Here is a 13,393-nt window from a genome sequence, read left to right as displayed (position 1 = left end):
AATGGGGATTGGATTAAATACGATTGCATTGATACCAAGGCTATTATAAATTCTGATTATCATCTCAATTGTTATTGAGTAATTTCTGATCCTTTTGTGTGGAATAGAATAACTAGTCAAGTTTTTAGTATCAACTTCACTATTTTATTACAGTATCTGTCAACATTTGAACATGTTCAAATAAATAATAAAGGATACAAAAGGATTATTTTATATATACAATAAAAGGACTAGGAGGCATCAAAATTACGATTAAGAACCACATTGGTACCGTTTCCTGATTACTATCCTTAAATATATTGGTTATTTTTATGATTTGTGGACTTGAGGATACAATTTATGCATTCTGAATGTGTCAAAGTTTGGTGTCATAAAGCTCTTAAATATTAGGGATGAGAAAAATAAACATACTTATGGTCAGTCAAAATTATGAAATATCCCGGGGAAACCCTTACTTACTAATCATTAGATTTTATCTACAAATCTTGTGAAATAGAGTATCTATATATGTAGGAGCGAAACTTGAGATCTCATAATATTCACTTACCATGAGTATTTGTATGTATCATTATTAAAATGTTTATGTTGTCCTGACAAGAAACTAGCTTCCCTGGCAATAATAGCCGCTTATTACATTTGGAAAAAAGCAGGAGAGAAAATGGAAGGTGCCAGTGTGTGTTTGTGTCTGCCTCCCCTTCCAAAGTCAACATGTCAGCCAGCATTATGAACAGCTTTTGTAACACACACCTTGTAGTTGAGATTACATCACAACTCTCTTTCCCAAGGTTATAGTAACAAAGATACGCTGTATGTATTTGATCACTTCCTCTGCACTCACTTCTGCAGGATTGAGCGCACATGCATTTGGTTTATGTACTGCGAGTAAAATATAGTTTAGCTGCCAAAGATGCATGATCATGTCTGCATGCAATGTCTGCAAACATTTTCAAAACCATATTGAACTGGTGTCCATTGCACACAAGCAGCCCAGCTATGAGTCCATGTGGCAGTGTAGTGGCTGCAGCCTACTGGTTGCCGCAGACCCGCCCAGCTTCTGGCAAACACTCGTCCCTGCAGCAGTTGTTCCAGGCACTCCCCAATTCACAGTAACTCTTGCAAACAAGGGCTGTTTTCGACTCATAGTGTGAAGCCACTTTAGGGCCTATTTATATCATATCATTAGCACTTCATTGTGTTGATTTGGCTATAAGTGCAACATGTGTTGCTAAGCATAACACCGAACCCTTGGTTGTTATCTGAGAATGAGTAAATAAGAAATAGACCAATTACAGAGCATCAGCCTCTTTTTTGGCTGCATTGATACATCAGATCCAGTTTCCTATTGGACGACTGGACCTTGGCACAGGCCTTCACATGTTTGGATCACTGGCTGTTCATCGTGTGTGCAGCAGTGAAATCCAGTGCCCTTATATTACAGCAAGTTATATTCCATCAACAGCCTCAAGTGACTCATTATACCCCTCATATACCCAACAAAGAGTGAGTCACTTTTTGAATCCTTTCCATCCCTTGTCTGAGTGTTTTCAGTAGCTCACACAGGCCTCAGGTCCGCGCTATCACTGAAATCTCTTTGTTGTATTTGCCTGTTTGTTCTGGAGCAAGGAAAGATGTGTTTGTGTTAATAAGGTTTTCCTGGCAACGGCATGTTGTATCAGTGTGGTGTCGACCTCCGGGTCGGCTAACATACTGCTCATGGATACAAAGGTAACATATCATTGGAACCTTCCAGATTGGCTGTTTTACCTTTTTCGGACTTGCAAAGCTTCTCTAAATATTTCTAAACTAAAGCCCAAAGACAATGGAAGGGATGGAACCCATCTTGCTTTTTACAGGAGAAAACATGTCAAGCATGTTAACACTAGTGGTCAAAATACAGTTTCCAAAAGTCCTCCAAAGTTGAGAAAAACAACCTATTTCTTTTAACAAAGCGTTTTTAAAGTTGTATTTGTTTGCAGTAGACACAAACAAGCAATGAGGTGAAATTAGTTTTTGGCGATATACTTGAAAACTGAGGTTTAAAGATGATGTTTTCCCCAGTAATATACAATAGATAATAAAGAGATGATCATGACCTGTTCAACTTCTTAACAATGACAGCTTATTATAAAAATACCATCATTTATTTATCTTCGTTATTTATTTTAGTGGCATGTTTGGTATTGAAGCACCCTTAACAATGGCATATATTGCTTTAATGTTGTGTTAGGTCATTGTGGGCAACGTCACATTAAATATATAATAATACAAAATCAAATGAAAAGCCCATCCATCATTCTCACAGTGACACAAATAAGAACAAGGTGACAGTGAAGGTTCCCTTAAGAACAGCCACCCAACTCAGATGTGTTGAACCTAACTGTATTGTTTTGTCATGATTTAATTGTTTCAATCTGGACATACATATGAGATCAGTTGTTCTATTCAAAACAATTTGTACATGGTTAACACTTAACTTCCTTGTTAAAATCTAATAAACTGTGCGCTGTGGAGCTTTTGTCTGTTGCAACAAAGAGAAGGTTCAAACAAGTCGGAGCTGGTTTGTGCCTGCGCGTCGACGAGAGGCTGGGAAGATTTCACCCACCTGATTCTGTTACAGGTTAAGGCGCAGAAGTTATGCTTATATTGGGTCTTTTAGCTAAGGATTCATACCATAGGTTGCAATTATCCTCTCACAATGATCTTTCACCTCTTTCAAGGTGACACCCGACCCAATTCAACTCTTTTCCAGCCTAAAGGTTGTGTTTGGGTCAAAGGTTACAGAGTGTGCTCGTTCCCTGCACAAAGCTGTTAAGACCAGTCTTAAAACCTGGACCTTACTGTTTAATGTGTTTGTTTGTATTGCATTTATGTTCCCTTTTATTTGACTTTGAAATGTGGTGGTTGCTTAGCAGTGCAGGTTCATAGACACACCTTTTGGAGAACAAATCCTGGGCATGTTATCTTTCATAAATTGTAGCACCAGGATGTATCTATGTGTATCCAAAGTTGACTATTTGTACTAAGGTGTTGAGCAAAGCACATTATACCATTTTTCCTTACAGTATCTGAAATCTAAGATATGTTTTTATTTTTTAAGGTGGACTTTTAGGGGTTTATGCATATGAAAGCTGGATTACAACAGCTGTGAAGAGACCATGTGAAGAACTCAAGCACTGTGATTGGTCAGCTACTCTAGAGCTGCTTATTTGTTCAAGGTTCCTTTGCTGCCAGGAAAGCTTTATCACAAAGACTTTAAGCAAGTCCTTAAGTTAAGTTTTAGATAACTAAGCAGGGTTTCCCACACATAGACTTTACTTGGGCGGGCCGCCCAGGTATATTTCGCGACCCATTTAAAAAAAAAAAAATTATTTTATAAATGTTTTCGTCCGCGACCACGACGCCATCTGCGATCGATTAACTTGTGGACAATGATCCCTCGCTCTACGCCTCCTGTACCCAGTCCCGGACTGGCCATCGGGAGGACCGTGGGGTTTCCCGATGGCCTGGCATGTTAAGTGGCCTGCCACACACAGGGTGACTGGCTGTCTACATGATGTGGCCTGCCGACACTGTCATACAGACCATAAAACAAAGCCCTTGATTGGTCTCTGTGTGTCATTCAAGCTCGGGATAACCTCAGCTCAGGTGAGGTAAAGGACTCTGAGTGTTTAGATAGTTAACTTAGTCTAAGTTCTCAGTGGGTCTCAAACGGTTTGGTCACCATTTATGTAAACACATATTTCCATTTGAGGGGGTAGTGATTAGTAAAATATGCATGAATAAATAAATAAAAAGTTAACTAGGTGAAAAAAGGTAAGATACACTTTTAAAACTTGTTGAGAGCTAAAACTAGTCTTTGCTGCTGCCTCACAGAGGAGCAGGAGGAGAGGAGGGAGACAGGAGAGGCTGGTTCAGGAGCACAGACACACTCACAACTATACATGAACCAAAATAAATAAATAAACAAGTTTCAGTGTTTTTTTCATATTAGAAATGGGATGTTATTGGTTATGGCCATGATCTTATGATTATTGAAATGTATACAATTCTGTTTCATAATGGTGTTCCCATAGATCTAGTCTCTTTATTTGCCCCTCAAAGTGCACCAGATTGATGCATTTAACTCCAAAATAAAAAAAAGAATCTTACCGGAGGGGCATGCCCCCGGACCCCCCTAGAGGATTTGAGGTCCACCCCCACTAAAAATCACATGGTTAGGTTCTTAAATACATTTACCATTTTTTTAAATAGTAACCCATGTCCATATGGTTATGTGTGGGTAGATTTAAGCTATAGGGCTATCACTACGGGCCCTGCCTGTACCTGTTCGCTCTGCCATCGCGTGAAGGGTCTGCTAACAAGCGACCAACAGAAAGGTTCATGTTGTTGCACGTCCCAAAGGCACGTCCCCGCTACCACCACCCCCCCAAGTATATTACAGATTTGTGGGAAACACTGCTAAGACTGAATACAGGACGCAGCCTGACACTGTCAATGACATACTATAAATCAGTTCACATGCTGGAGGCAGCAACGACTGGCCTGCATCTCTTGCTGCAGGAGCTTTAATCCACACTAAGAGCTGTCTTCATACTTGTGTCAGCTTGATCAGATTCTGCGGTTAAAATATATCCATATGACCATATTTGATTCAAAGCAACATGTTCCTGCGTGTTGCTTCCTGGAGGATGTTGAGAAGCATTTAAGGAATCATAAGAAATGTAGTCAGACAGGAGGAAGCATATCGAATCATAAAGGGGTCCTTTGTTCTGGTTGGGTTTTTCCCTTTCCTGCAGTGTGTTTGTGTGAGTTTCTCTCCCACACTGCCTGAAATGCCCGATTGGACTCCTTTGTTTGCTTCTGTAACATAGTGACATCACTAAATTACATTTGTTTTATTTATTTTTGTATTCAACCAGATAAAAGCATTGAGATAAAATCTCATTTACGATGCTGACCTGGCCAAGAAGGCAGCAACGTTACACATTATTACACATAACACAGACAAAATACAGAGAACACAACTAAGTAAACAAAAAGACAAAAAGCAGTCACTACATTGTGCACATTAGGACAGTAAGAAAGGTACACTACTTATTGCTGCAAGAGCAGCTGGTGGTAAGGACTTCAGACAACTTCAATTGAAAACAGGCTATAGGGACAAGTGCCGTCAGTGACATGCATGCTTCTATTGACTAGCACTCCAACACATTGTACGTGATGGGCTAACGAGACAGGACATGTCTAAACGGTTGACCAATTACAACAGAGCTGGCCAGCTAACCAATCAGAGCAGACTGGGCTCTGGTTTCAGACAGAGGGTGAAAGAGGTGCTGCAGAACAGGCAGTATGAGAACAATAAAGAGCTTTTTGAACATTAAAGCATAGTAGAGACAACACAAACATCAACCTGAAGATGAGCATAATGTCCTCTTTAAATAATATTAAAACACTTCTACACTATGTAATTACACTGAATGTCATTCATTATTATTATTATTATTATTATTAGTGGGTTGTGGTTTTGGCTCAGTTTGTCTGTTTATCAGCTGGAATATGGAAAAGCTACTGGCATAATACTTTGATGATAGTGTGAAGCAACGGAAAGTACATGTTTGGCGCTGATCTGAAACACAGGCCAGAAAAACAAGTTGTGTTTCACTCTCGTTAACATTGCAGTTTGGATTCAAGTAGGGTCAGGGAGTCAGAAGTGTTGTTCAACCACTCTGAACAATAACTTTCAAAACATCTTCACGCACACAAACACATCATGCAGAAAAATCTCTCATCCTCGGTGTCATTTAATTCTTGTTTCACTGAAGGTCTTTGTATCTGTCGATAACAAAAATGTAATTTCAAAAAAAGAACAATGATTAGATCAAAGTGAACAAGATGGTGATATAACTGTTCATATCTCTATTAGATTATGTCAATATCATCATGAGGTTTCAATAGCTCCAGCAAAGTACACATTCAGCCTGTTTTAACAAGAGTAAAGTTACTGAGGATCACACCAGGTGAGGCGTGGCCCAGTCATCCCGCAGCTCAGCCTGCACAAGAATGTAAACACTTTACAAACAGAAGGCACAAGCCCTAGATCTACCACTCTAATTCATAATTTAACTGCTATTGGTAATTGCTATTATTAACTGTTTTCCGTATTTTTTTCCCAGTCGGTAAACCAGTCAGACCTCTCGTCTTGCCACATTTGAACACAGACAAAGGCTTCAGAACAGTCTTTCATGTCAACTGAATTGTCTTTCTGTCAGATATCTGAAAAACTGATCTAGCTCTGCCCCCTTGTGGGGAAACACTGCACTGCAGAGACTCGTCCTGGTTATTGTGGCCGTGGAAAAAAGGGAGCTACTGCCGCAGTTGGCAACATTATGGTGTCTTATTTCAGGACACACCCCGCGGGAGCATCATAAACTGCTCCACAGTCTATGCTCCACACACACACTCAGAAAAAATCTACAACCACAGTAGACGGTCAATAAAAATAAATAATCTAAATAAAGAAACGGTAATAGATACATGGTTTAAAGCAAATCATTCTTAAATAGGTAGGGACATATTGTATTTACAGATAACTTATTCCAATCTGAATGTAAAGGCTTTTTTTTACTTCTTCGGATACAATAAGGATTGTTAAAGGTGGGGTATGTCATGTATTTCAGAACCACTTTGTTATATTCCATGGAATGCTCTTAACATCCCGATAGCAATGAAAATATGAAATGCTTTGACAATAAATACATTAAAAAAAGTAATGTAAAAAGCACGACCAATCATTTTAGCCGGCCCGGCTAAAATAACTGGATGGCCTACCTCATCGCCCTCATTGGTCATGTGCGCGTTCGTGTGTGTTGGAGGAGGGGCTCTGTAAGGAAGTCTGAAGGAAGGGGCAGATTTTTTTCGGCTGCGTAGTTTCAAATTCTAGCGCACTCAAGCTGGTTTCTCCAAAATTACATACCCCACCTTTAAGGCAAGGCAAGGCAAGTTTATTTATATAGCACTTTTCAACACAAGGCAATTCAAAGTGCTTTACAAAAAATGAAAGACATTAAGAAAAGGGCATTTAAAATCAGTCATTAAAAAGAAAAGCTAATAAAATAAACATTAAAAGAAAAAATACATGGATAAAAGTTACAGTGCAGTTTAAGATATGAATAGTTCAATTAAAAGCAGCGACAAAAAGAAAAGTCTTCAGCCTGGATTTTAAAGTATTCAGAGTTGCAGCGGACCTGCAGGTTTCTGGGAGTTTGTTCCAGATATTTGGAGCATAATAACTAAATGCTGCTTCTCCATGTTTAGTTCTGACTCTGGGAACAGAAAGCTGACCAGTCCCTGAAGACCTGAGAGATCTGGATGGTTCATAATTTAGCAGGAGGTCAGAAATGTATTTTGGGCCTAAACCATTCAGTGCTTTATAAACCAGTAGCAATATTTTGAAATCTATTCTTTGACACACAGGAAGCCAGTGTAAAGACTTCAGAACTGGAGTAATGTGATCCACTTTCTTAGTGTTAGTGAGGACTCGAGCAGCGGCGTTCTGAATCAGCTGCAGCTTTCTAATAGATTTTTTAGTGAGACCTGTGAAGACACCATTGCAGTAGTCGAGCCTACTGAAGATAAAGGCATGGACAAGTTTTTCCAAATCCTGCTGTGACATTAGTCTTTTAATCCTAGATATATTCTTTAGGTGATAGTAGGATGATTTAGTAACTGTTTTAATGTGACTGTTGAAACTCAGGTCAGAGTCCATGACTACACCTAGATTACTGGCTTTATCTGTTGTTTTGAACATTGCACACTGAAGCTCAGCGCTAACTTTTATACGTTCTGACTTGGCTCCAAAAACCATTACCTCAGTTTTATCTTTGTTTAATTGGAGAAAGTTCTGACACATCCAGTCATTGATTTGTTCAATGCACTTACTCAGTGTTTGGATGGTTCATAATTTAGCAGGAGGTCAGTAATGTATTTTGGGCCTAAACCATTCAGTGCTTTATAAACCAGTAGCAATATTTTTGAAATCTATTCTTTGACACACAGGAAGCCAGTGTAAAGACTTCAGAACAGGAGTGATGTGATCCACTTTCTTAGTGTTAGTGAGGACTCGAGCAGCGGCGTTCTGAATCAGCTGCAACTTTCTAATCGATTTTTTAGTGAGACCTGTGAAGACACCATTGCAGTAGTCGAGTCTACTGAAGATAAAGGCATGGACAAGTTTTTCCAAATCCTGCTGTCACATTAGTCTTTTAATCCTAGATATATTCTTTAGGTGATAGTAGGCTGATTTAGTAACTGTTTTAATGACTGTTGAAACTCAGGTCAGAGTCCATGACTACACCTAGATTTCTGGCTTTATCTGTTGTTTTGAACATTGCAGACTGAAGCTCAGCGCTAACTTTTATACGTTCTGACTTGGCTCCAAAAACCATTACCTCAATTGTATCTTTGTTTAATTGGAGAAAGTTCTGACACATCCAGTCATTGATTTGTTCAATGCACTTACTCAGTGTTTGAATTGGAGCATAGTCTCCTGGTGAAATTGTTACCTAAATGTGTGTGTCATCTGCATAGCTATGGTAACTTATTTTGTTGTTCTTCATTATCTGAGCCAGTGGTAGCATGTAGATGTTAAAGAGAAGAGGCCCCAAGATGGAGCCTTGAGGAACCCCACATGTCATATTTGTCAACTCAGATTTGTATTTACCTATAGAAACAAAGTTGTTTCTGTTCTTTAAGTAGGATTCAAACCAATTTAGAACTGTTTCTGAAAGTCCCACCCAGTTTTCTAGTCGGTCTAGTAATATGTTGTGGTCAACAGTGTCAAACGCAGCACTGAGATCTAATAATACTAACACTGAAGTTCTGCCACTGTCTGTGTTTAAGTGGATGTCATTAAAGACCTTTACAAGAGCAGTCTCAGTGCTGTGGTTTGGATGAAAGCCTGACTGGAACACATCTAAACAGTTATTTAAATGCAAGAAATTACTCAACTGTTGAAAAACAACTTTTTCAATGATTTTACCTAGAAATGGGAGGTTTGATAAGGTTAATTGATACAAAAATAACAGGGTTTTAGTGGGTCCTTAAAAGTTTTAAATTCTACTGTCATGAAACTGGTCTAAAACTTAAGTCTTAAGATGTATTCTCTACTTTTGTGTTAACTGCAGGTAATCAAGGTTCGGTTATTTCCCATTTCTTTATTTACATTAATTTATATTAAATATTAGTTTGTATTTGTTTAAACATGAAATAAATGCATGTGCTTGCTTATACTCACTCTAAGACGTATTTAATACGGACATGTATACTCTATTATGTGGTCTAAAAAGTTATTTACCCCTAAATAAATTGACCTCTTATATCTATAAGTAGCCACTTAAGTGTGTCTAAGTGTGTGGTACAGGCTTGGAATTTCGTCATTTTAGGGGCAAGGCCATTTGGCCTTCCCGTTCACATTTTTTTCAAGGGCACAAAGGCCACATGACAGGGCACAAAGGCCGTTTGGTTAAATTACGCTGGTCAATCAACATGACTGAAAAGTGTAGCACTAACGTCAACACCAGTCGTTTTACAAATGGCTGAATAGCAATAGTGTTTCTTTAACGTATACCTTAAGTTCAGCCATAAACCACATAAGTCAGTCATGTATTATATCAAAACCGCTTAGCAAGAAAAATACTAGATTCAAAGGTGACAGCTATCTGCTAGCTTGTAGAAGCAACACTAGATGTAGACCCCTTGAAGGGAAGACGTTAGCGCTATCCAAACTAGCTAGCTATCGCTAGTTTTCATGACAAAATGTAACGAGTCAACTTTAAATAGGCTAATACAATGGTAATTACCTATCAATAGTACTTTCTATAAACACGTAAATGTTAAGTCCTTTCAATACTACCACATACTTCAGTTAAATCATATCAAAACAGCTTGGTCCGCTTGCTTACCTGTGCTTGTCTTGCTCCCGCGGCTGAGGAGGAGGCTGTCGGGCCCCTACAGGCATGTCTGACGGAACAATCACAGCAGAGCAATCGCTCTGATCCACAGGGCACAGGCATCGCCCGGGACTATCCTACTGCGCGCACTAATATGACTTTACTAGCGTTGTTTACACTGGAACTTTTGACAGGGGCACCAAGGCCACTTTGGCCGTGAATTGCATTTTTTTTCACAGGGCATCACGGCCAAAGTGCGGGGCAACGACGGCCATGGCCGTCGTGGCCGTCGTGAAATTCCCACCCTGGTGTGGTATACACACATGGGGTATACACTGGTTTTATATTGCACTGAGGGGTGGATATCAGTTTTTACAAGCATTCTGGTTGAAATGTAAATGTGAAACAATGTCTGGATCGGTTCAGAATATAGGCTTTAATGTTATCTTGTCAAACAATATTCTGCAGTGGGCCTACACTCAAGCCTTGGATTAATGTTCTCACCTAAGTGACATTTGGATAGTTCTTATTGGACAATTTCACACCTGGAGGCAGCCATGTTTGTGAACCCAGGATCGTGTCATATGACACTATCCCGTAGACACAATACAGGACAGCAGCTGTGGCTCCTCTCCTGTTGAAATGAGGTGGAACGCTGTCTGTCATTCTCTTATCTTGCTGCTCTCTAGCTCCAGACTGGGTGTGATTCTTCTGTAAATACTTGAGCTGCAGAAAAGCCACTCCTCCCTGAAATAGATGCATCTCTTCATGCCTCGCACGTGTCCTACAATCCTCCGCTGCACTCTAATTACTTTAGAGTTGATGTTTTTCCGCTGGGGAGTGAATGTTGCCTTTCAAGTGTCATATTGTCTGTCTCCAACCCTGTTTTCCAACCCAGTGCTAAGTGGAAAGTGTCACCACAGTTAAAAACACTAAGAGGTGCCAGTACAGTTGACAGGGGACGGCCCATAATCATATGTTACTTGTTGGACTAGACATTATATTACATTTAATTAAAAAAAGTACCTGTACTACTAACCATTATTTTAATTTCCACCATCTTTTTATTCTTTAATTATAATATTGAGTTGTCATCAGCTTTTCTTTTTTTTGTAACATACCTACAGACATTAAGTTATATTATATTAGTCCTCTGTATTTTCTTTAATAAAAAATGTATTTCATCTTTTTATATATTCTATTATCCCTACTTTCAATATCTCTTTGTTTCTTTTTATTTTCAGTAGATTTTATTGAGTTAATTATAGAATAATACATATCTTATATTATCTTTGCTATTAACATCTCTTTATTTTTTTATTATCAATACATTTTCTTTTGTTATTTATAGAAGATAAGTTATATTATATTATCCCTCAGTTAACATGTATTTATTTCATCCTATTATTAGTATATTTAATCTTCTGATATATTCTATTATCCCTACTTTATTTATTTTGATTTTCAGAAGATTTTATTTTGTTATTTATAGACTAATTGTAATTGTCCCAACATTTTACATTACATATGTCACACAGTTCTAAAGTTGCTTGTACTTACCCACTTATTGGTCTTTATTTGTATTCTAGTATAACTAATGTGTGCTTTTCTTCTATATAAGAATATGTTAATGTTCTGTGTTATTGCATGCCTTTTTTTAACTGCTTTGCCACTTTTGCTGTAACAATGTAAATGTCCCCGCTGTGGGACTAATAAAGGATTTCTGATCTGATTCTGACTATTAGATATCTCGTTGTATTCCTACTTTCAATATTGTTCTATTTTGTTATTAACAGTATATTTATTTTGTTACTTATAGAATATTATATGTTATATTATTCCTACCATAAACATCTCTTTATGTAATTATCAGTCATTAACAATGTTGTGTTTGTCTGTCACATGTTTTTTTTCAATTATATCTAGCATATTGAAGTCACATTGAAATTGTAACAATAACAGTTTGTCCTTGAGAAATCAGTTACCATACAAAATGTCAGGACAGGGACTTTGATGAAGTGACTGTAAAAACAAAGCACTCTTCATGAGAGCAGAAACAAAGACCAATGGCATAACATCCCCCCCCCTCTCTGTTTCCTGCCTCTCTCCACCAGGAACTTCGACCAGATGAGTGTTTGCACAGAGTCGGACTGGGACCCCGAGTCCTCCTCCATGATCAGCTTTGACATGAACCAGCCACACCACCCTTCCTCACCCTCCAAATTCTTCAAGGTTGGTTTTATTCACACATTTATAATCAGTGTTGGAGTAAAAAAAACGAAACTGTTTTGGATCAGTTTGTGTGTGTGTGTGCATATTTCAAAAGTGCAGTGTCTGCAGTCTTATAATAGTTGTCACAGCAGCTGTAAAATGCTTAAAAACAATCTTGAGAAAAGCATTGATTTCATGACTTCAACCTCATATTTCTATTTTTCTTTTTTCTTCTTGCAATAATCTAACAGATGTAATAGTTCTGTTGCTGTTGTTGTATAAAACAGAGGTAGGAAATATATTGACAACCAGCAATTGTTTCTGAGAAACTAACACTTTTGTAAGGCAAATAAACAAGGAATGTAAAATTAGAAATAAATAGTAATGTTGAGTATGTTTTTACTTTCTTCTACTTAATAGTAGTCAAGTACTTTTAAAGAACATTTTGAGGTACTTGTTGTTTATTCTTTTTATTTTTGCTTTTGCTACTTAAACTTCTGCTCCACTAAATCTCAAATGGAAATATTGTACTCTTTATGTTAACAGCATTTCTTTCAGTTACTAGTTAAATGCATAACATTCTTTATGCAAAACATATGATGATCATTTAAAGAGGCCCTCTTATGCTTTTAGGGTTGTCCCTTTATTTGCTCCTGTAGTGTGTTATATAGGGTTTGCATGTAAATGATCTGTAAAGGCTAAAATCCCAAAGTTCCCCTTGACTGAAAGGCCTCCATTGGACTCTTTTGTTTACTTACCTGACACAGGGTGTTTCTCAATCTCAAGTACGCTTGCTTGGTAGCACATGTCTTCCGAGTCAAGAATACTTCCTGGCATTCGGAAAACGAAGAGTGGAACAGGCAAGCAAGTGTGCAGGTGTGCGTCATATATGAGAGGCCCCGCCTTACATTTTCCGCCACAGATTTGGGGAAATTGGTCCGTGCGCAAAGCATTGTGGGGATTTTAAGACCGCGGAGTCTACACATGTGCAGCCTCGACATTTCTCCAAACGAAGTACGCCGGACTCGGTAGAATTCCAAGTATGCTGGACATTGGAACAGTCCTTCGGCGGGACTCGATTACGTAGTATGCTTGAAATAGTGGCTCTGGAGCAGCTTTACTCGAGATTGAGAAACACCCATAGTGACATCACTATGTAATACTCGCGCTTATTTTGGCTAACGGTCTTACACATTGAACTTGATAGGCTACGGGGCGGGACATCTCTAAGTTGT

At 38.5% G+C, this 13,393-nt stretch overlaps 1 protein-coding gene across 1 annotated transcript in view; it reads left to right on the top strand.

Moving 5' to 3' along the window:
• crybg1a (crystallin beta-gamma domain containing 1a) overlaps positions 1-13,393 on the top strand; it is a 57,645-nt gene that overhangs the window by 17,192 nt on the left and 27,060 nt on the right. The window contains exon 2 of the mRNA XM_034222340.1: positions 12,062-12,179. Within this exon, the coding sequence (XP_034078231.1) occupies positions 12,062-12,179 (118 nt within the window). The remainder of the gene's footprint in view (positions 1-12,061; positions 12,180-13,393) is intronic.

The sequence above is a fragment of the Gymnodraco acuticeps genome, unplaced genomic scaffold, assembly GCF_902827175.1.
Source record: "Gymnodraco acuticeps unplaced genomic scaffold, fGymAcu1.1, whole genome shotgun sequence".
Lineage (NCBI taxonomy): Eukaryota > Metazoa > Chordata > Actinopteri > Perciformes > Bathydraconidae > Gymnodraco > Gymnodraco acuticeps.
This window is presented reverse-complemented; position numbering and strand designations above follow the sequence as displayed.